This window comes from Zootoca vivipara, chromosome Z1, assembly GCF_965207765.1.
Source record: "Zootoca vivipara chromosome Z1, rZooViv2.hap1.1, whole genome shotgun sequence".
Classification (NCBI taxonomy): domain Eukaryota; kingdom Metazoa; phylum Chordata; class Lepidosauria; order Squamata; family Lacertidae; genus Zootoca; species Zootoca vivipara.
The window spans coordinates 50,036,738-50,061,016 of NC_142583.1; the positions used below are offsets into that span (position 1 = coordinate 50,036,738).

Sequence of the window (24,279 nt, forward strand, 5' to 3'; positions counted from 1 at the left end):
TCGTGACCCCATGGACCAGAGCACGCCAGGCACTCCTGTCTTGCACTGCCTCCCGTAGTTTGGTCAAACTCATGTTCGTAGCTTCGAGAACACTGTCCAACCATCTTGTCCTCTGTCGTCCCCTTCTCCTTGTGCCCTCCATCTTTCCCAACATCAGGGTCTTTTCCAAGGATTCTTCTCTTCTCATGAGGTGGCCAAAGTATTGGAGCCTCAGCTTCACGATCTGTCCTTCCAGGGAGCACTCAGGGCTGATTTCCTTAAGAATGGATAGGTTTGATCTTCTAGCAGTCCATGGGACTCTCAAGAGTCTCCTCCAGCACCATAATTCAAAAGCATCAATTCTTCGGCGATCAGCCTTCTTTATGGTCCTATTTGAACTGCATGTGACAGTTTCATAATCATTTTTATCTCTAGCCTCTTAAGTACAAAGTATGTTACAATATAAGGTGTTCCAAGTCACTTGGCTAACACCAGTAGATATAATGCATAATCAAGTGAGTGAAACACAGTAAATGGAAGCAAATTGTGCAAGGGGATCCATCAGCTATAGAGTATGAAGTGCTTTGTGGACACTGATTAATCGAGTGGGGTGACCATGACCACTGCTGGCTGAAGGTTAATCTTGGAGGAATGTGCCTCTTGGGTTGTAAAATCCATTTAATACATGGAACTGCACATCATTGTTTCATGGGCTCAGGTTGGGGGCCTCTTTACTATTGAGATTGTAAAAGTTATTTTATCCTACTTAGATGTATTCAGATTTTGTTACATAAGAAACACATACTTTTAAGTCTTTTTAGTTTAGCGATTCAGTAAAATATTGCATAATAAATATAGAAATATAGTACATATCTCTGCTTCTTAATTCTAAAACTTCAATTGTTAAACTTCCCACAAATTGAAAATATTCTCTTCTTAGGGTTTCCAAGGGCCACGGCAGGTGGAAAAGAAAATGGCAACAATGGAAGTATCTGCACCAGTAGTATCACCTTCATCCAAGGATCCTCATTCATCCTTCCCTTCTCAGTTCTATGCCAGTTCCCCTTTATTTTCTGTCCCCTACAAGACTATGTTACACTCAGAATTGAATCAGAACGCTTTCAAAGTGAATGGCTCAGATGCTGATTCTGTCACTCCACCCGCTTTTACTCACAAAGTGGTACAAAGTAGAATCCATAGTACTGATGGTGAAGATGCTGAATATTTGAAGCCAGGATTTCAACTGGGTAATGGAATGGCCAAATCAATCTGCCATGCAAGTAGCAGTGTTGCAGTTTTGCAGAATGCCAGGAGTAAAGCACAAATCTTAGCAATTCTGGGCGGGGGACAAAAACATTCTACAGTTTCAGAGGATAAAACTAATATATCATTGGGAAATCAATCACCAGCATTGATGAAATCAGAATTTCATCAGGAAGGCTCACTTTTATCTGAATCATCAAGAAGCACAGAGTCTTTCTTCCAAGAAAAAATGGCACCTCTATTGGGCTCTGCAAACAACACAACCAAAGAAACCATTAATTACATAACGCCACTGCATTTCTCAGAAAAAAATGTAAAAACAAAAAGCCGATGGGATGTATATTTGCCATCGTCTTTAGCTGAAAAAAAGTCTCCTGACAAACTTGAGGGAGAATGCAATGATAAGAATGCTAGTGATCTTCAGGACTTGAAGGAGGATGGCACTGATAATAGGAGCCAAAGCGCTGAGGACCATAAAAAAATTCCAGAAGTGCCTGTTTCCTTGGAAATCAATATGTTGCCTGTCAGTAATAGTTCTGTCAAACACCAACCACATAGTATTGTACCAGCTGAATCAGTTGTGTGGAAAGAGAATGGCACAGTTTTGTCATCTGTTGGTAGTATGAATTATTCAGATTGTAATGCTGATAAACTCGCCACATCCAATAAATGCACAGAGATTGATAATTTGGATGGGTTTTGCCATCAGCCGCAAAATGAATCTTATCCAGTAATATGTTCTGAACGTTTCTCAAATAATTCTGCAGATGGAGAGTTTGGTGACACAGAAAAGCAGTGTATAGAGGTTAACTTCAATCTGTTGGATACACTAGAGTTTAGTGACACAGAGGATGGAAAACTTCATACCAACCACACATTTTCACAAGGTTCAGCATGCTTTAAAGAGGGAACCGAAGCACCACTTGAGACTGGTGTTCAAGGGAACAGTAACATAAAAGCTTGTAGTAGTCAAGGGGAAGATAATGTGCGGCCCACATTTCTGCAAGATAGAGGTGTGAATTATGCCTCAGAATGCCAGTCACTGCAAGTTTGTGATGAAATCTCTGTGGAACCTAATAAGAAGGAGGGAAATTGTACAACTCTTCAATTTCTTAAAAAGCTGCCACATTCAGAAGCTATAATTGTTGATGAAAAGGTAGAGACAAATGCAATAAGTATCCAAAATATAGGTAATCACAGAGATCTTGGTACAGACTTATTAATGGTGAATGATATGGACTGTGATGCGAATGATAGTGAATATCATAATCCAACAACTCATCTTGGAAAAGGGAATGTTCCTGCTATTTTACATGGTTGCCTCATGGACAAAAGTAATGAAGAAGGTATGGAGGCTGGAGCAGGTAATTCCCAACCTAGTTCCTTAGGTATTTGTCATAACAACATGAAACAGAGCAATCATTTGCTAGTCCTCACTGAAAAAAACAATATTTCTCATGGTTCCCCTCAGTATATTTCAGACAAAAATGCTGCTGCTTCAGAAAAAAATCTGGATTTGTGGCAACTGACTCATCCTTTAACTTGTGAGACTTCAGATGAATCACAAATGAATCAAAACGAAAATGCAGGGCATAACTTGGATTTTTTAAATGAGTTCAGTAAATATGAAGGAAAGGATTCTATTTGTGTTGAATCTTCACTTGACTCTTCAAGCCTTCCCCAGCTGGTAAATGGTTTCAGCCTGTTAAAATCACTTACAGAACATAGCACAGCCTTAGAAAGCCTGCAAATGATAGAGGAAAGTACTTCTTTGCTACCGAGAGAGAGACTACGAAAAAAACAGGAGCCAACGGAACCTGAAGGTTATTAGCTTCTTTTTTTAGAATTTTGTTTTGAAATATTGATTGTACTTTTCTACTGGTTTTCCTAGTTCATTTTTCTAGAATTGAAATGTAAGGAGAGGTAATTCATTGTCAAAAGCAGTTTTGTTCTGCATGTGAAACAATCTCCTTGATTATCCTGAAATAAAAGAGATAATACCTTATTTTAGAATAGGGATGGGGACCCTGTAGCCCTCCAGATGTTGTTGGACTTCCAACTCCCATCATCCCTCCATTGAGCATTCCTAAGGAAATGTCTTGTCCATGGTGAGATCATGTTTTGTTTTGCTCCAAACAAACCACACTATACCCAAGGCTTGTTATTGGCTTTCCAATAGTAGTTTGGGGGAAGCAAACCACAATCCACTTTGGACATAATGGTAAGCTAGGGATCATGGTTTGGTTTTCTTCATGTGCTTATGGGGAGGAGCAAAACAACCAAGTCCAGCAACTTCATGGTAAACAGATACGATTTACGGTAACATCAAAACAAGACCAGTGGATTTCTTTGCAGCATGTTTGTCACTGATGTGGCTAATAATGCTAAAATAAAATATGTGTAGTTAGCGCTTGGCTGCCAAGTATCCCGTTTTTCATGGGAAACCCCCGGATTCTAATCCGTTTCCCGCTGTTCTCCCGAATGGAGAAAAATCCTGGAAATCCCCGGATTTCCTACCTGCCAGGGAGCCTCCATTTTGGGTGCTGCTCTGACCATGTGTGGGCACTGGAAATAGGGCAGAGCGGCACTGGAAGTCGCTTCTACGCATGCCCGGCGGCCATCTTGGTGGTGATCGCATGGCGGCAGCTGTCGCCAAGATGGCCGCCGGGCATGCGTAGAAGCGACTTCTGGTGCCGCTCTGCCCTATTTCCGGTGCCCACACATGGTCAGAGCGGCCCTGAAAGTTGCTTCTACGCAACTTCCGGTGCCGTGCCGCTGCTGATCCCGCATTTTTCAGCGGGAGACTTGGCAGGTATGAGTTAGCGCCTAACATCCCTATAAACAATAGTATTGACTTTGAAAACATCACTCAACTTGAATGCAAGATAGATCTTCAATATTTTTTATCATTGAACTAGCTTCATGACTGAGGCTTATTTTGCTTTTCTCTCTTTTGTAGCTATGCAACAGTTTCCTGAAGCTCCTCTTTCTGAAGGGGTGCAGATAACATCTTGCCTGCATGCTGGTTCTCCTAAAATGGTAACCTTTTTGGACTTTTGTAATTCATCAATAATAGCTTTTATGTAAATATCCCATTACACAAGCTGAAGGCCCATCTACTTGTATGTATTTTCCACCTCACTGTCGTCTTCTGTGTTCCTATCAACAGCCATCCCCTCCGAACGCCTTAAAACTGGCTGCAGAGAGTCAGAGGCCCTCTACAGCAAGTTTTGTGAGATGGAGTAAAAATTGCCAACACTACTGCACACTCATTGGGGCATAAAAATAATAATAAAAAGTAATAGTAATCATCATCATACATTGTGGGTATTGGGAAAAATGTATTTCATTTGATAAGTTCACTGCATCATAGTGTTAAAGAAAAATTTGAGATGAGATGGTTTTGGGGAGAGGATTGCATTAGGTAAAGGACAAGATAGAACATTTGCTCTACTCCAGTATGGAAATTCATTTTTCCTACACAAATTTAAAATAGATTTGTGGGGCTTTTGCTCATATATTGTTGTTTTAAGAAACTGTAAATTGTATTGCCTTTCAGCCTTCTGAAGGCAATGAGCTGGTTGTATTATATTATATCACTGCATTTCAAAATGAGGCTGTGCTAAGTACAGAATGGTGCATCCTTCTCTTGACCCATTTCTGATCATTTCCAGAATGCTTCCTCAAACACTGATGCAGAGAAGCCCACAGCAGCTACAGCAAACATGCTACATGACCAGGTTCCTTTTGAAGTGGCTGACAGTCAAACGAAGGTACAGCTTACAAAGAGATGACTTGGAAAACCTCCCACAGCCAGCACCCCCAAAACTTTCATTGCTTCCATGCACCTCAGGACCTGTGTTTCTCAGACTACTTTTGAAACTGGAATTTTTAAACAGCAGTTTGTAATATGGTCTGGAGGGCCAGGCGTTCAGCAATGAGAAGTAAAAAGTTCCACAGTCTGTGCAAGCTCTTCAGCACACCTAAACAAGCTTTTTGGATCCTGGGGACTAACTGTTCATTGACAGCATTAAAGTTGCCATCTTATCTCTTATTTTATCATTGAAGGCTAATTTTCAATGGTATAATGAATAAGTATTCTTAGGATGTCCTCCTAATATCTGATGTTGATGGCTGAGGTTTGCTTAAAATATTTGTTAGGCTTCTCTTATCCAGGAGAGATGAGTAGAAAGCCCTGGGGTGGGGCTGAAATATGGATCTGTTGAGTGGCCCAAAACTCAGGCTTGTTGGCGCCTGGCTGGTGTACCAAAAATGTGTGAAAATCCAACTCCCACCTTCTCCCCGGGCAGGCCCAAGCAACAAATGCTTTGTGCTAAATTATAGTTCTTTGTTCTTCTATGATTTCCTTTTATTAATCTATCTCTTAAATATATGCAGCTAGTTGAATTTCAAGGGTACCAAGTGAGAGGATCTGCAGCTAGTGAGATAATGATGAGAGTACCCTCTTCACATCTTAGATGGGATCCACAGGCTGATATGACAGAATTTGAACTTGCTACAAAGGATGGCTGTTTTTTCTCAGCCCGAGAACCAGGCAGCCCTGTGCTGCCTGGCTTTATTCAGGTAAACTGTAGAATGCTTTTTTTTTTAAAGAAAGCTTTATTTAATCAATGAACATATTGCAAAAATGTGAAGTCATTTATTAAGTGACCATAAACATGGTTTAAAAGACTACATGAAAGTTGCAAATAAGGACCTCAGTTTGCCCATTCCTGACATAAATCTGTCTAATGACTTCTCTGAAAATGTGTTCATATACTTCATTCCCTTGGTCATTCTGGTGCATTAAACATCTTCCTTAACATGTACATGGTGCCATCTTTTAATCCCTCTTCAAAATTCACTGTTTCTGCAAACCCTGGTTTAGTCTGCATTTTCATGGGGTAGCCAAAAACAATTATGTGTACCAGCTCACATTTGTCATTTCCTAGGCTTGTTTCTCTCTCCTTGCTTTCTTTTCTTTCTTTCGTTCTTTCTTTCTTTCTTTTGCTTGAAACTCTGTAATGCATTGTTTGACATTTCTGTTGCATGACCAGAAGCCTGGTCATTGTTTTGTTTTTGTTTTTTTTCTAATTAAAAGTAATGTGAAAGATCTAAGTGCATTCAACTGGGTGTGCTTGATTTTTTAGCTTTACAATTGTTTCTCAGCAGACTTCACAGCCTCCTGACTGCCACTTTCCTCCAAATTCAAGCAGTAAAAAGGCAGTGATAGAAGCAGAAGAAAACAATTTCCTGGGGACAGGGGTATCTCCAGATTTACCTATGGACAATGCAAAAAGCTTTTTCCGTAAGAATGTTTTGTTTGTTATTGCTATAAATAGTGGTTGTGCCAGCAGATATAGCAAGGGGGGAAAGTAGGCACCCTCGTGGAAAAGTTGGCTTGCAAGTATTGTTGGATACCAGAGTGATAGATCTCAGATTTTTATAGCATTACAATGAGATAATATGAACATTCTGAGCACTCTCAACCTCCTTTGATTACATGTACATATTGTAAGCTTTTAGAGAGTGGGATTTGTTTTTCTGGCTTAGAATTGTTATTGGAACAAACGACTTGGACTCTGCCTCCCCACCCCCCATGAGTGGAAGAGATCTTTCTGCTCATGGAAGGACATCTTTTGTGAGTTCCATTCTTCTTTTGTTCATTAAGTTTAAGACTAGGATCCAAGCCAGTGTTTCCTCCCACCCCTCAAATATTTTCTCCAGTACGAAACAGCTAGCAAGTTTAACAGGTGAGAATCTAAAACATAGTGTTCTGATGTATCCCCAGCTCATAACAAGAGTGTTCTTGTTTAGGATCTCAGCCACTCTTGGAAAGGAGTCCCTTATGAGTTGGTGAAAGGAGGAAGGAGACCCCTTTCCCCCACCACAACCTTCTGAAACCTTCCTCTGTTGTGTTGTATATCACTGAATGGCTCTGGTTGAGGTATGACTATCAGCACAGAGCTGTCCCAGGTAGAATACAGTGGTACCTTGGAAGCCGAACGCCTTGGCTCCCGAACAAATCGGCTCCTGAATGATCGAAACCCAGAAGTGAGTGTTCCAGTTTTTGAACGATTTTCAGAAGCCGAACGTCCAGCATGGCTTCTGATTGGCTGCAGGACGTTTGCGCTTCGAATGGACTCCCGGAACGCATTCTGTTTGAAAACCAAGGTACCACTGTAATTAAGATACACATTACTATCCACATCAAGAACCTTTTCTCAGTTAACTGGCTATGCTAGGTTTGTCTTTTGAGTAAGAAATGCAAATACAGCCAAAATCTTTGCTGTAGAAAAGTCAAGATTTAAGGAAATCGGAGTAGAGTGCCCAGGAAACTTGGAGGGAAGACATTGTTTTGAATATTGACAATTTCTAAAACTCTCTACTTCATAGGGATGGAAGAGTCCAGCTGCCCAGATGATGATGATATGTCTGTACTCCAACTACCCCTTAGAGCACGAACTCCAGTTGTGACTGTACCTGTAGGTGGAGAAGTTCCTGACTTAGTTTATTCCAGTGTAAAGACATGTGAGCGAGGCCAGCAGTCCTTTGGTTTCTCGGGAATAAGCATGTATGGCAAGTCAAAAGTATTAGGGCCTGAGGACAGGATGTGTGAAACCTTTGTGCATGAAAAGTGTAGAGAAGAAAGACATGGGGTGATCACACAGTCTGCATTCCCTAATGTATCAGAACAAAAGAGACAAAGCAAGTGGCAGAAGTACCAAAACACAACTCATGGTGACTTGAGAACTCAAAACAGCAGCGAAGTGGTCATGACTGATGACATCCGAGCTGAGAGTGCTTTTGGAATGCCACTGCATGACATAGGAGAGGGTTGGAGTCATGCCATCAATGAAAGCCCTCCAGACTTTGGGCATCTGCAGATGCTGAAAAGCGTGCTTTGTAAACAGCAGCGAAACTTTAGCAGCCAAGATTCTGTTTCAGAAGGACAGAAACTTTCTCTGCACTTAAATCAGAATTTTTCCACGGAGGAAGGACTAAAGGTGCTAGGTCAGCTGAATTGCCACAATTCAACCAGACACACCAAGGTATATAACTGTTCACAAAAGTCTTAGGAATAGATTATGCCAAAGCAGCTTCCAAAAATAGTTGTGAATATTTGATAGTTTAGTCATATGTTCATCTATAAAGTGGTTTGTTTGCTTTTTACATATTCAAATAGCATTTATGGCTCAATTTGAAATATTATATAAAGGAAATCAACCCTGATCTTGCATTTTATTGTCTACATCAAAAAATACTTCACTATAGAACATCAGGTTCCTGACAATGCTTCTCTTACAAAGTCCTTGACCACCCACAGATGTGGCCCAGTGGAGGTGGGAGTTATATGTCCTTGTACCAGGTGGCGCTGTGGGTTAAACCACTGAGCCTAGGGCTTGCTGATCAGAAGGTTGGCGGTTCGAATCCCTGTGACGGGGTGAGCTCCCGTTGCTTGATCCCAGCTCCTGCCAACCTAGCAGTTCGAAAGCACGTCAAAATGCAAGTAGATAAATAGGAACCGCTACAGCGGGAAGGTAAATGGCGTTTCCGTGTGCTGCTCTGGTTTGCCAGAAGCGGCTTTGTCATGCTGACCACATAACCTGGAAGCTATACGCCGGCTCCCTCGGCCAATAATGCGAGATGAGCGCGCAACCCCAGAGTCGGTCACGACTGGACCTAATGGTCAGGGGTCCCTTTACCTTCACCACATTATAGTCCTCAGGGTTGCTGCTTTTCTTGATTGCAGAAATGTAGGAGAAGGGGCTTACAAGCATCCTCTTCCTCTTGTTCCTGCTCAGTGTTTTGACTCAGCAGAGCAGCACAGAACTGGACTGTCTCCCCTTGATATGCATTGTCATGTAGTGCTGCAACCAGAGCAATCACACAAGAGTCTGCTTTGCTATTCACAAGACATCCTGCAGGTGGAGATGTATTGAAGAGAGCTGAAAACCTGTTGCCATAGCAGTAGTATTCCCACAGATATGGTGACGAGTATTTGCTCACCCCATCACTCACTGTGGCTCTAAGAAATGAAGGGGCCCACATGTCCTTTAGATTTTTTATTTCTCTTGTCACTGTAGATGTTAGGCTGATGGAATGGAGAAGTAAATAGGCAGTAAGAATGCAAACATGAATATCTATAAATATCCCCATGATTGCAGTTTGTGGGATATTTAATGTCATTGTGGAATAAGAGGGTGTTCAATGCTCTATTTCTAATATAATATGCCTGAATATATGTTATCCATGTATTAAATCAGATGGAAAGGAAATATGATTTTACATGCATACCTTTTATTTATATTTCAGAACACCTCTGAATTGTTCTTTCCCAGTGTAGAAATGGTGAACTCTGCCAATGTTCCTAAGAGACAGATGTATATCCCAGCTGAGTTTCAGTCTCCTGCACATTATAAGCAGATTTTTACTTCTGCTTTGATGGGTATGCCTAACACCTTTAATTTCCACATTGCAGTACATTCACTGATGGTTGTTTTTAGCGGGCAATAAAATCTGGGATAAAATATTGAGTGAGCATCCTCATAACAGTTTTTTCAACAGTTGCCACATGGATTTGGCCTTCAAAACCACATTCTCAGCCACCTCTGTGGTTACCTGTGCAGTCTAAATTGCACCATCTCAGAAAATCTCATCTGTACCATTCTGTGCATTGTTTTCATTTTTTGTTAAAAGCACTCAAAGGGTCTCTGTAATTTAATGAAGAAGCATTGCTGGAGAAGAGCATGTTTAATTGCTTTGTTCCATACCACTTTCCCAGTCTAAATTGCTTCTTGCAAGCTGCATTTCTCTCTCTCTCCCCACCCCCACCCCTGCCAACCAAGATTAACAAACTTTTAGAGGACCAATTTAGAACGGGTAGAAGGGTTAAATTTCCCATAATTGCCATTCACCCCAACATTTAAGTACAAATTTGTTTTTAAGTGCAAATAAGACTGTCAGGAGTTCTAATTATGGATCCTCTGCATAATACGTACGGTGGTTTTCCTTGGGAAAAACAAATGGCATACCAAAAGATACATGACTGAAGCAAGGAGCCCATAATATACAGTATGTTACATATGAAGTACAAATGAGAAAAAAATATAAAAGCCACAAACCCATGGATAAGCAGAATGCAGGACTTTGGCTTTATTTAGATGCTTCATTGCCAGTGCTCTGGGAGTAGTTGAATTGCAGTTGCTGAGCTTGGAAAACCTTCAAAACATTTGCTATTGTTTAAAGTACTGAACCTAAAATTGTAGAAAACATATTTGATTCTTCCTCTAAATCAGCAATCACTATACGGTCAAATAATTCCAGGGTGTTTCAGCCACTGCCTGAAGACAATTCACAAGTTGTATATTTCTGGGGAGCCACTTTGTGGTAACTATTTATTTACTTGCTTCATTTATGAATTGCTTCGTATGCAACATTCTGAAGTGATTTATCTATTAAAAACATCAACAATAAAACCACATTTAAAAACAAGATCAAGTGCTAAACAGGTACAGACTGGGGCAAAACTCTCCAATTAAAAGGCTTATTGTAAAGAGAAGGTATTCAATAAGCACCTGTCTCTCATGTAATGGGAGTTCCAAATGGTTGGTGCTGCCACACTAAGGCCCAATTCCTACATAGTATAGAATTGACTTCCTGGTTGGGTACATACGGGGTGAGATGGTATTTTAGGGACACTGGTCCCAAGGTATGTAGGACTTTCTGCCAGGCCCTTGAACTTACCCCAGTGGCTAACCGGAAGCTAGTACTGTTCTTTCAGATGTGGTGTAACATGATGGTGATATTCTGCCCCAGTTAGCAGCCAAGCCATTTTGCACTAGCTGCAGCTTCTTGAGCCAACCCCACATGGCACATTTCAGTAATCCAAACTGGTGGTTACCAACGCCTAGATAATGGTCAGGCTATTACAGCCCAGAGATGGCCATAGCAGTCTTAATTGTCAAGGCTGGTAAAAGGCACTCCTGCCCACTGAGGTCAGCTGGACCTGTAGCAGCAGAATGAATCCAGGAGCACTCCCAATACTGATCCAGCACTTTCAGGGACTCTTCTCAGTCAGGTGTTACAGAGAAAGGACCAGTTACCAGTGTATTGAGGACACCTCTCTGCAAACCTAATAACTGCTCCCAACAGTTTCATATAGAAGAGCTTTGGGGACAAGATGGTATCTTGCAGCATTCTGCAGCCTAAGTGCCATGGGGTTGAAAAATGTCATCCAACTTGAAACTGATTGCCAAGATGGAATTAGAACCACTTAAAACTGCTCCCAATACAGAACAGCTTCAGTAGGATACAATGGTCAATGCAATCAAAAGCTGCTGAGAGATGATTATCAAAAGTCATTGAGAGAAGAAACTGATAAAGGTCATCCATTAGGGTGACCAAGGCTGATTCAGCTCTAGAACCAGACAGGAACCAAGATTGAAGTGGGTCATAATAATCTGCTTCATTCAAGAATACTTGCAACTCTCCTGTCATGACCCTCTCAGTTAACCTTTCCCAAAGACCTGTGCATTTTAGCAATAAACTCACTTGTTGACATGATCACCTTTCCGTTGATGAAAGGGGAAGAAGTAAAAAGCTCTAGATTTTAAAAAGTGATTTCATTACCTTTAAAGAGTCGCAGCTAGAAACTGGTTAGATTTCTGGAGGAGCTCAAATTAATAATATTTGACACACAAAGGAATTGTATTTACAGTTAATAGGTTTTCTACACTACATTGAACTTTTTTTAAAAAAAATACTTTTTATTGTTTCTATTTTGTGTAAAGAACATTTAAACATATTGCTGTTTGAGCTGTCGCAAAAACTACACAGAGCTCTCGGGAAAGTGGATATATCCTTCTATACCTCAGTGAAAGGAGGGCAAGGACAAGAGAATTCAGCCCCACTCTGCAACCACAAGATGGCGAGTAAACTTGTTATGGTTAAAAAAGAGGGTCGAAATAAGGTAAGTTTCTTGAGTAATCTGAAGTGTACTCTACAGAAATATTACTATACAGTGGTACCTCGGTTTATGAACACAATTGGTTCCGGAAGTCTGTTCATAAACTGAAGCGAACTTTCCCATTGAAAGTAATGGAAAGTGGATTAATCTGTTCCAGACGGTCCGCGGAGTACTTAAACTGAAGCGTTCATAAACTGAAGCGAACTTTCCCATTGAAAGTAATGGAAAGTGGATTAATCCGTTCCAGACGGGTCCGCGGAGTACTCAACCTGAAGCGTACTTAACCCGAAGCATGGGTGTAATTGGTTCCGGAAGTCTGTTCATAAACTGAAGCGTTCATAAACTGAAGTGAACTTTCCCATTGAAAGTAATGGAAAGTGAATTAATCCGTTCCAGATGGGTCCGTGTCATTCGTAAACCGAAAATTCGTAAACCGAGGTGTTCGTAAACCGAGGTTCCACTGTACATGCTGAAGGTCATTTCATACATAAGTCCACAGATTTATATATTTTTGTAAAACTGAATGGTTAGAATATATAAATTGCTGCATATAGAATTGTGTTTAATGAATGAGCTTACATTTTTTCATATATATTGATATTATTAAAAATGATTAATTACCATCACAGGTTTTTTTTTGGACATCATAATAATGAGATGCTGTAGTACCCCGCTCCTATGCTAATTTATTTGGATTGAGGTCCCCCTGATTTCAATGCAACATGTTTCAAAATAAATGGGTTCAGGAGCCTAAGAGCACAGCTAAATGTAATAATGGGTTACATTCCTGGTTTTGTTTATTTTGCGTTAAGCATAAGTTATGTTAGTTTTCAATAATAATAATAATAATAATTTATTTGTACCCCACCCATCTGGCTGGGTTTCCCCAGCCACTCTGGGTGGCTTCCAATCACACAGTAGTGTGATTGTTATTTCCCAGGGTGTCATCCAAAAAGTGGGGGGCTATTTCTGGATCTGTTAATCTTGGGAGTTTTCTCAGTCATTGATCAATGCAACTAGAACTTAATGGGATATGACTTTTCAAGAGTACTATCCACCCAATGTCAAGCTCTTTTAAGGCTCGTTTATGTCAAGGGGCATAGCGAATGGGTTTCAAGACGCGAGAACTTTAAAGTGCTTAGGTTTGGCTGGATTGTGGATAAGGGATAAAACTGCAGAAAGTTATTGACATTGGCAAGTGGGTTAATGGTATCTATTGCTTAAATTCTATGCCTTACAAAATGATAGGCAAAAAGACCAAATGACGAAACCACACAAGTTTTACCAGGTACAGGAGAATCCCCACTTGAATGCAATCAACACGTGCTTTCCCACTTGTATGCAAGCCCGGAACGGTGCTGAAAAGGGGCAGGGGTGGAACAGGGGAATTTCCACTTACACGTGCCCCCGAGTAAGTGGAGATCCCCCTCTATCCCACAGGGGAGCCGCAGAAAGAACGTGGTTGGTCAAGGGAGCCATGGACTACAAAAGGTTGAAAACCTCTACCAAAACTGTAGACATAAAAGTGCTAAACAGAAACGACGCAACAAAGGCAGACACTTTCAGATCATGGGTGCCACCACAGAGTATAGCTTTCCTATGTTCTAGTTACAGGTAGGTAGCCGTGTTGGTCTGCCATAGTCGAAACAAAATAAAGAAATTCCTTCCAGTAGCACCTTAGAGACCAACTAAGTTTGTCATTGGTATGAGCTTTCGTGTGCATGCACACTTCTTCAGATAAGAAGTGTGGTATCTGAAGAAGTGTGCATGTACACGAAAGCTCATACCAATGACAAACTTAGTCTCTAAGGTGCTACTGGAAGGAATTTTTAAATTTAGCTTTCCCATGGTTACTGATCTTGCTCGTGAGGAACCATGGCTCTATGAAGCTTAGTTTTCCCTAACTTTCACAATCTTTTTCAGAAGTGAAGTTTTATACTTTTAACGAGCTGGTGTAGGGTGGTCAGCCTGTTCCATATAACTTAGCTTTGAGCTTGCATTTTGTTTTAGGGCCGCCTTTTCTACGCCTGTGATGCTCCTAAAGGTGATCGATGTGATTTTTTTAAGTGGCTAGAGGATGTGAACCCTGGAAAGAGGGAAAGTAGGCCTGGTGTTGTACTTCATGACACAACGAGTATTGGAACCTACCTCAGGAGTCAAAATGTTTCCCTCTATGAAGAATGCCAGCTTCTGATGAGGTATGTTAAGTAAGCATGAATATTACTGCCTGGCTCAGTAGAAATTGAGCTACTTGTCTGACATCACATTTTGTTAGAGAAGGGTTATTATAAAAAGTAATAATCACAAATGTTCTCTGCTACTTCAGACTTGACCTTTTCATATTGCAAAAGTGTCCATATATAAAAAAAACCAATATTACCTGAGAGTATCACTGCAGGTAGTGTGAGACCCAGTAAGATCAAGGCAATGGCACAGATTCATAGAGTTACTTTACCTTAGCTTTAATATTTGTTATGCAGCATGGTGTTCAATAAATTCTTCCCTGAAACTTGAGTGTATGAAACTTTGTGGATGCTTTTAAATCAACAATTCTTAATATTAATGAAGAGTTTAGTAGTTATTTGATCAATACTGCATGTGGTATGTGTGGTTGCTCACATAATTCAGTTGGGTTGTTTTTTTTTATTCTCTTGCAGTCTTCTGGTAAATCACCTTGAGTACAGTGATGCATCGCAAGACGAATTTAATTCGTTCCGTGAGTCAATTGGTTTTGCGAAAAAAATTGTCTTGCAAATCGCACTTTCCCATAGGAATGCATTGAAATTTCTTTCTTTTTTTTTTTTGCCCATAGGAACGCATTAATTAAATTTCAATGCATTCCTATGGGAAACCGCGATTCGCAAGACGAATTTTTCACAAAACAAATTCGTCTTGCGAGTCACCATCAGATCGCAAGACGCATTCGTCTTGCGGAAAATTCGTCTTGCAGGGCATTCGTCTTGCGAGGTACCACTGTATTTGTGTCAAATCTAAAGGCAGCACAGAAATCATATGGTCTCATTCAGCATATTTCTCTGTTTTTTAATAGGAAACCCTTTGATATTCAAAGGAAACAATTTGGTAAACTGAATAAATTCAATATTGCAAATGCGAGCCTTGATTGCGATTCTAAGAGCAAATTATATCTTAAGCTGAACCGAAAGGAGCACTCATCTGCATACAGCAAAGGTGGGTGGACTCTTGCCATCTTACTGTAATGGGGCAAAACATAACTAAAACCATTGGTATTACACATAGGAGCCTCAGTTATTTTGAAGTATTTTCACATTAAGATTTGTCTTTGGAAATACTGCATATGTGTGTATATATGTACATATATCCATTTTCAGGGGGTTGACTTGCATAGAGGAAAGGATTTCCATTTCCAGTGTGGCCTGATTTATATAGCTCATACATAGTTTTCTGTTCATTGTACCTTGTACCTTGACCTTTATGCTATATGTTGCTTCTGTCTAGTGAAATGAACTCATTTAGGAAAGTGGTGTCTGAGACTGTATAAGCAGTCCTCTTTCTAGTTCTAGTGACAAAACGAATATTATATGGTAATATGTCTTGCTAATTAAGTTTGAACAGGGTTATTTCCTTTTTTTAAAAGACACATGATTCTCCCACAGATGGATGAAGCTTTCAAAGGAATACTACCGTATATCAATTTCATGACACAGCACCTGTGATGAAAGTAATACTAATTAACCTTAGTATAAGATGTAAGAGAATACATGAGAACACTTACTACTGACTGTGTCAGAAAAGTGAGATGTGTGAAGACCACTTGTAGCTCCTCGATACTTTGGTTACTAATAGACTTTGTAGCTTCAATCCACAGTTAGCATAGCATATAGAATCATAGAATCATAGAGTTGGAAGAGACCACAAGGGCCATCCAGTCCAACCCCCTGCCAAGCAGTTGCAGCCTATTCAGTTGCAGCCTGGGGGTTTTTTTGGGTGGGGACGGACGGACGGCTATTCTAGATATATCAAATAATTGATAAGGTTGTCACTTTGTTAGAATTAATCCTGGTATCCTGGAATTGTCCTTTTGTTTATTCCTTAATCGGTTAAAAACTGGGTAATTGCTACAAGGGGGTAATATGCATATTAATTCAATTTCATTTTATAAATTAACCTGTCATAACTTCCCCTCCCCATTAGTGCAAGATTAAAGTGCTACTTAATATGAAAATAGATATACTGTACAATCATTTCTATTCAGAAGTAACCCCCCTGCTTGGCAGGGGGTTGGACTGGATGGCCCTTGTGGTTTCTTCCAACTCTATGATTCTATGATTCTAGTTCAATAGGATACACAGGATTGCAGCCAAAACTGTTTAGTTAAAGAAGGAAAAGCACACAAGAATCCTCTGGAACAAGCAGAACTAGGAAGTGAAAAATAAGATGGGACATAACTTATTTTCTGCAGAAGACTTAGTCCAGATTTGATTTTGTCCATTCAGAAGCTGGCAATTTGATGCAACTGATAAAACCCATTTACTGTGTTGACAGATGATCTTTGGGTTGTTTCCAAGACTTTAACCTTTGCACCCTTGGATACTTTCATTGCAAGCAGTGTTTTCTTCGGACCATCCTCTAGTAATGAATTGGAGTTGGTACCTCTCAAAGGATACAGTCCCTCAAACTGGCGCTCAAATAGTAAGTGTGCCCTGAGGATTTTTTTTAAATGAACATCTTAGTGCAGATGATTCAGATTCAAAATACAGCCAGCTTTTAATATGCTATGAAACTGAATTATCAATTTCTCAAACTTTTGGAATGCAAAAGGAAAAAAGCCCAAGAAAAATGATGGCAAGATGAAAGATCTAATAGGCGTGAAGGAAATGCCCAGAACAATTTTTTAATCACCATAAAGATGTGGTGCTACAAGTGAAATAATGTTAATTTGAAAAGCTTATTAAATGGTATTCATATATTTGGCCCTTGAGTAATATTTTTGTTTATTTAACTAATCCTAAAGTGAGATATCTGGTATATTGGGGAGAGTGGGAAAGTAGGGGTGGAGATAGGCTAAGAATGAATGGGGTAGAAACACTGTCTACCTTTCTTGTAGGATCACAGACATGGCTGAAAGTGTATGGATAGCATACACAGTAACAGATATAAGAAACAGGGGAACTAAGTACAGTGGTACATTGGTTTTCAAACATAATCAGTTCCGGAAGGCCATTAGACTTCCGAAATGTTTGAAAACCAAGGCACAAAGGGTGGTCAGCAAATTCAGTGGAGAAAATTGAAAATAACTCACTGGAAGCTGTTTGACTTCCAAGGCGCATTCAAAAATGGAAGCGTTTACAATGGTACCTCTAGTTACGAACTTAATTCATTCCGGAGGTCCGTTCTTAACCCAAAACAGTTCTTAACCTGAGGTGCTGTTTTGCTAACGGGGCCTGCCACTGCGGCCACGCCACCAGTGTGCGACCTCCGCTTGCATCCCAGGGCAAAGTTCGTTCCCAGGAGCACCTACTTCTGGCTTAGCAGAACTCGTTACCCGAAGCGTTCACAAGGAGGACAGTACGTAACCCGAGGTTCCACTGTATTTCCGGGTTTTCGGCATTCAAAAACTGAAATGTTAGGCTTCCGAGACGCTCAGTTGGCAGTATCTGATGCATCGCAATGCAACATACGAACCCTCCTATGTGGGTTCATATTAGTAGTGAGTACAGCTGTAACAGGCAGAGAAATGCAGGAAAGTAAAAGAATTTCTTTAAGTCTTGGAACAGAGATGGCATGAAACAATTTACAGTCTTGTTTTAAAACACAGTGAAAAAGCATACTCTGTTTGGAGTGTACATATTATAATTACCTTATCGAAATAGAATAGCTTACATCGGTGTGAATGGGAGCTTTTTCTAGTACAATAGTAAGTACAGGGAGTTGAATCTATATTGAGATCACAGTGGTGGTCAAAGGGTTGAATCCCCATGCCCCTTCTCCAGCCAGGGCCCTTAATCCGGATTAGTTCCCCTACGCCTGCTATTTACTTGGGGGGGGGCAGTCATGCAAGTGTTAATTTTCTGTAGCCAAGTACATTTAGTTACTCTTCTTCCTTGTAACATTTCTTCTTCTTCAGTGATTGTTCATGCTTTGCTAGTTTGCAATGCTAGCACTGAGCTTTCAACTTTGAGAAATATAGAGGAAAACATCAGTTCAGGCACTTTACCAATAATGGAGCACCTGCTAACAAAGTAGGTAGTTTTACTATCTATATTTCAGTTCAGTTTTTTATAAACTGTAGATTGTACCATCATTTGAAATAGGTGGGAAAGGATAATGTTTTATGCTGCATAGAATGAATATCGCAAACTAATCTCTCTTTGGAAATATACAAGATAAGACTGTGCAAATACAATTAATAGCATATATTTGCACTCACTGTGTTCTGGCAATTTTCTGAAAATTAAGAAAACTTTCAAAAACCAAAGTGGAATGTATTTGTTTTAGTAAAATTTCTTTAAGCACCCGTAGGTGAATTGTCATAGCTGCAAGATTCTGTATATTTAAAATCAGACAAAATAGGCGATGATGGTACTATTTTTGTTAAGAATGGCTTTTAAGAGGAGCACAATTTCCACTGCTCATGTGTGAAACCCCCCTCAAAAAACTATTGAATTGAGGTGGGGGGGGACTGAAAATGTGGCAAACTATTTAGATAAAAAGTAACACAACTTGAAATGTGTGAATGTAGAGTCATAAAGATTGTAATTTATTTTAAAAATGGATGCAGATTTATACATTTAGTGATGTAAATAAATTCCATTTAAAACTATATAACTTAGTGATATTCAAAGTTTGACACATTAACTTGCCGGTAACTTAAATCCATTTCAGTGGGTCTACTCAGAATATAACTAACGTTGCATACTGTCTTTTCACTCTCTCCTGATTAAAATCCTTTAATTACGGTAATACAAGTGTGATTTAATTATATGACAATGTGCCTCTAAATGTACCCAATATTGTACTTTTTAGGTCTTTCAAAGCTTCTAGTAGCCGAATCAACAAGCGAAAATTTAAACCACCTGCCTTAAACACAAATACAATAACTACAGGAGCCCTGAGTCCAGAAACTATTATAAATCTGGCAAACCATATGATTCAGACATTTCATCTGAATAAAGATCAGGCTACGGCACTGATTCAGATAGGTGCCATGATGACATTGCAAGGAATTGATACAGAAACTGGGAAACGGCCAGCCCTTCCAATAACAATCATACACGGTAAATTGTTTTTATAGGAACTTAAATAGCTTGCTTCTACAGTTCTGTCTTTATTTCAAACATTTAATGGACTACCCTCACTTTGCTGGCAACTCTTCATTGCACCACCAAACAAGTGGACAAGTGTGCCTCCAACAAGGGCCCTTGTTCAGCAACCTATGGAAAATCCTGAAAGAGGGTGCTGTGGAGAGGGGGGGGGGCTTGAGCTGGCCTGGGATCTACTGTTACTGCTTGATGATATTGGACCCAATTTAGGTCTGATGGCTCCATTGCATTGGCTCCAGTGTGGCCCAGTGTTTCTCCTACCCCACCCTTCCACCCAGTGTGAGCAGAAGGACTGCAAGGACAGTGGCCCCATCACCCTGTTAAGCCCTGCCAGTCCTCGGTGGGGGTTAGATTGTAGCACCATAGCTAAACTACTGCATATATTTGGGCACTCCAGAATCAGTGCTGGCCCCATGGCAGAAAAACATTCTGTGCTCCTTAAGTTGAGGATGCTGTACTTGCTGTTATTATGATTTTTATTAATCTTCCACAGACGTCTAAAGGTGATATGCAAGTTATAACAAAACTTAAGGGAGAGTTTTGTCTCATCTTGCCACTATCACTGCACACTCAGATGATTTTGTTAGTGAACTTTCAACTGTGGTACCCGTTACTCTTTTCGTTTAGTTAGTTACAGCTATATATATATATATATATGGTTAAGAATATTTTGTATGTTATTTTGCATTTACTTGGGCTGAGTTTCTGATTTCTCTGCTTACAGGTGTGTTCGGATCTGGAAAAAGTTATTTGTTGGCCATTGTTATCTTATTCTTAGTACAGATCTTTGAAACTGGTGAAGGAACTGATGGCAAAAAGTCGGTGCCATGGAAAGTACTGATCTCTTCTTCCACAAATGTTGCTGTGGACAGGGTACTGCTTTGGTAAGTACATACTATGTTCTGCATAGGACCTGTTTTGTTTTTCTCTTGCTGCTTCAATAACTTGTTTGCATTGTTAACTCATAAACTCTGCCACCTTCCCTGGATCCTTCAAAGTAGCACAATGTGTCTTCCACTTTCCTTGTTAGGTTTACTAACCCGTAATGTTGTTAGGGATGTTGTACAGAGGGCACTTCCAAAATTAACTTTCGAAAGCAACCTTTTGTAGAGTTATGAAAAGAATACCACTTTTCAGTGTATGAATGGTGTGCCCGTATTGCCTTGTATTTTTTTAAAGCTACATGCAGATTTAGGGGGTGTACAGGGGGAGAAGCCCCATTCCACTAATGGGAGTCCTTCTACTGGCTTCTGCTAGTGCTTAGGGTTAGTTGTCTTTGTCTCTGAAGCAGTCATTTGGAAGAGAGACTTACCTCCTCACCAGAATTGCTACCATTGGTAGAGACTTTCTCCGAAAGCATTGGCATTCTCCAAGTTTGCTTATGAACACATTCTGTTTTAAAACTGATGGGTAAAGAATAAAGAATGTGGAAAGATGAAATGAAAATAAAGGTGCTAGAATTCATTATTAATAAATGTTAGTTCGTGTCTTTTTCCTTCCCCAACAGCCTCCTAGATCTTGGATTTGAAGAATTTATTAGAGTGGGAAGTATTAGAAAAATTGCTAAGCCAATTCTTCCTCACAGGTAACATGCCTAAAATCTTCAGCCTGTTTGTTGTTATTTAATAGAACATTTTGTGTGACATATATCATTTGAAAGTGAATGAAATACCACATACACTGAAAACTTGAAATAATTAAGTCAAATTCTCCAGCTGTAATTTTGCGTGTGTGAGAGAAACAATAGAAGCAAAGTAAGTTACTCATTTAAAACTTGGGCGCCGTAGTTAGTCTGCCACTTAGCCATAGGCAAGACATTTCCAGGTCAGTATATTGTGTGTTGTTGATAGTAAGTCCCACTCAGTTCCTTGGAGATGTTGGTAAATACGTATGTATATGGTTGCAACCGTAATCTGACTGAGGCTCGGTTTGCCCTCTTCACAGGACCCCTGTTGAATTGTGTTTTCTACCAGTTGGCTTGTAGCCAAGCAGGGTTTGCGTGGAGACCCCAATTGTATGACCAGTTCTGCCTCGTGGAACCTATACAAGCAGTGGCCACAATTTGTGTGATATTTCCAAGGCATCACAAGTACAGTGGTGCCTCGCTTAACGAATGCCCTGCTTAACGAAATTTCCGCTTAACGAAAGGTTTTTTCTAGCGGAGGTTGCCTCGCTAGATGAATTCGTTTTCCAAAAAATTCGTCTAGCGAATCACGGTTTCCCATAGGAATGCATTGAAATTCAATTAATGCGTTCCTATGGGCAAAAAAAAAAATCTGCATTCCTATGGGATTCGCTAGACGAATTTTTCGTTATAAGAAAAGACCCGTGGAACGAATTAAATTCGTCTAGCGAGGCACCACTGTATACAAAATCATATTGATTAAGCTATCAGCTTCACACAGAGCTGCAGGTTTAGTCAATCAACACTTTCATGTAGTCCTGTGCCCTCTTAGAGGACCATCTGGGACCGTCAGGAATCTGAACCAGACTTCTATCTTCCTGACATTTAAAATGGGAGTAGTACTTACTCCATCCATACAGGTGCATGCTCTGGTTATCTCCCGCTTGGACTACTGCAATGCACTCTACGTGGGGCTACCTTTGCTCTACGTGGGGCTACCAGATGGGCGGGGTATAAATAATAAATTATTATTATTATTATTCCCACACATGCACGGCATTGATTGTCAGAGCTTCTTCTCCATGTGCTCCCAAGCAGCTCTCTGAAGTAAGGCAGGTGGTGATGAAAGAGAATATCTTTTTGGTAATGACACCCCATCTTTGGAATTCTCAACTCAGAGTAGTTCATCTGATGCCTTTCTCCTTTGTCTTTGTACCAGGCAAATAGTTTTTTTATTCCCCCCCCCCCCCGGGCCTTCTTTTTTATCTGTGTTTTTATTCATCTGGAAGTTTTACATCTTGCTGTGCTGTACTGCTATTTCGTCATCTTGATTTTTTGTTTTAATTATATCGATTATTTCAGTTTTTATAAGTCATTCTGAAAGCAGCTGTTGATAGGGAAATATATACATATTTAAATAAAAAAAGATGTTGCTGGATTGTTATCACTGCAGAATGTTTGAATGGTCCTTCATATACAAGAGTCCCTGCAGATACAAAGTTTTTTTTCTGGCATAACCATTCCCTGACTTGCTAAACTTTGGGTGCAAAGGAGGGGTTGTGTGTGTGTGTGTGTTTGTAAACATGAGGGAGCATTGAAACATTCGGTCCCTTACTTTTTGTATCATTTGCCAAATAAAGCAAAGTACAGGATCTGCACATGGCATGTTTTGTTACTATCTTAAGGAACCTGTTTCTAGGTTTCACCACCAAACTACATGGAAAGCAGAAGGGTGTTTTTACATACAGTACTGTATGTTTCTTTACTATGACTACACTGTTTTCATTCAATATTATTATCTACAATTGAACAATATGTTTCAAGCTTACATGCTGGCTCAGGATCTGAAAGTGAACAACTGAAAGAGCTGCTTGCTCTGATGAAGGATGATTTAACCCTAGCAGAAAAGATCTTTGTAAGAAAGACCATTGAACTCCATAAGCTGGGAACCAACAAAGCTCTCCTGCAACAGGTGAAATAAAATTAAGTGGCATAAAATAAGTGCATGCTCTACTAGTGTTGTACAATGATGGTGGAATAAAATCATGGTTGTATCCAGTGGTGGTGTGAGTACAGTAGATAGCAACTCATGTGACCGGTCTTTCTCTCCTCCTCCTCCTCCCAGTTGTACCAGCTCCCAAAACCCTCTCCAGAAGATTGGGGGGCTCTGAACAATGGGGGCTATGGGGTATGGGACTGCAGTGTGAGGAGGGAATTACCCAAAATTGAATCGGGGGATCTTGCACTGGTGGAGCTACTGCTGTAGCAAGATCCTTTGATCTGAATTAGTTTCCCTATACCTACTATTGTTTTGGATCAGGATCATAGCTGTGGCAAAAGATGAACAAAGGAAGCTGAGTAAGACAACAGTAAATCACACCGAGAAAGCTGGAGGTAACTCTTTATTAGCAAAACAGGATCTGCTCAGGAGTGCCGGGCCTAATGAGTACAGCAACTCAGGTCCCCGCCTCCCAGCCACCTCCTCTCCAGGGTTTCCCCCAAGCAATTGGAGACGCTGCATGTGTGTCTGTTTTTGCTCCTCACACTTCATGCCTCTGCTGGGTTTGGGAGACCAATGAGGTAGGGGAGCTTGTCACAGCAAGAAGAGGAGACACCCATGCCTTGTCACAAGCCTGACCCATCTCTGCCCCTTGGCCGCCCTCTTCTGCTTCCATTTCTGCCTCTGATTCTGGACTTCTCTCTTCTCAGTAAGCCCTGTTACCTCTTCAGCTGTTACCTCTCCTCCTCCCAGTCATCTCCCTCTTCTCATTGTCCTCCCTTCACCAATCCCCGGGCTGTGAGCCTTCTTCCCTTGGGGGTTCCCCAGCTGGTTCCTCCCACCATTCCGCTGCGTCCAACCAGTCCGTGACACTGCCTTATACTGTGCCAGACCATTGGTCAATCTAGCCCAGTCTTGTTTATTCTGACTAGCAGCAGCTCTCCAGGGTTTCAGTCGGTAGAGCATGAGACTCTTAATCTCAAGAGTCATCTGTTCAAGCCCCCAAAAGATTCATGCATTGCCAGGGATTGAACTAAGTGACCCTTGTGGTCCCTTCCAACCCTACAATTATGATTCTATGAAACCACAGTGCCATGACCCCTCTACCACTGAGCCTTGATCCCTTCCCACTGAGGGCCAGTGT

General features: G+C 40.6%; 1 protein-coding gene across 2 annotated transcripts in view; it reads left to right on the forward strand.

The window, feature by feature from the left end:
* The window catches only part of ZGRF1 (zinc finger GRF-type containing 1), a 34,116-nt gene that overhangs the window by 4,163 nt on the left and 5,674 nt on the right, over positions 1-24,279 (forward strand). The window contains exons 6-21 of one of the 2 annotated variants that reach the window (XM_088660426.1): positions 920-3,065; positions 4,202-4,281; positions 4,917-5,015; positions 5,641-5,826; positions 6,415-6,550; positions 7,639-8,294; positions 9,559-9,691; positions 12,036-12,214; positions 14,222-14,409; positions 15,261-15,400; positions 16,736-16,882; positions 18,318-18,432; positions 19,217-19,467; positions 20,237-20,396; positions 21,020-21,097; positions 22,961-23,108. In XM_088660426.1, coding sequence (XP_088516552.1) covers positions 920-3,065; positions 4,202-4,281; positions 4,917-5,015; positions 5,641-5,826; positions 6,415-6,550; positions 7,639-8,294; positions 9,559-9,691; positions 12,036-12,214; positions 14,222-14,409; positions 15,261-15,400; positions 16,736-16,882; positions 18,318-18,432; positions 19,217-19,467; positions 20,237-20,396; positions 21,020-21,097; positions 22,961-23,108 — 4,842 coding nt within the window. The remainder of the gene's footprint in view (positions 1-919; positions 3,066-4,201; positions 4,282-4,916; positions 5,016-5,640; positions 5,827-6,414; positions 6,551-7,638; positions 8,295-9,558; positions 9,692-12,035; positions 12,215-14,221; positions 14,410-15,260; positions 15,401-16,735; positions 16,883-18,317; positions 18,433-19,216; positions 19,468-20,236; positions 20,397-21,019; positions 21,098-22,960; positions 23,109-24,279) is intronic. The other variant, XM_088660427.1, reaches the window with a different exon arrangement.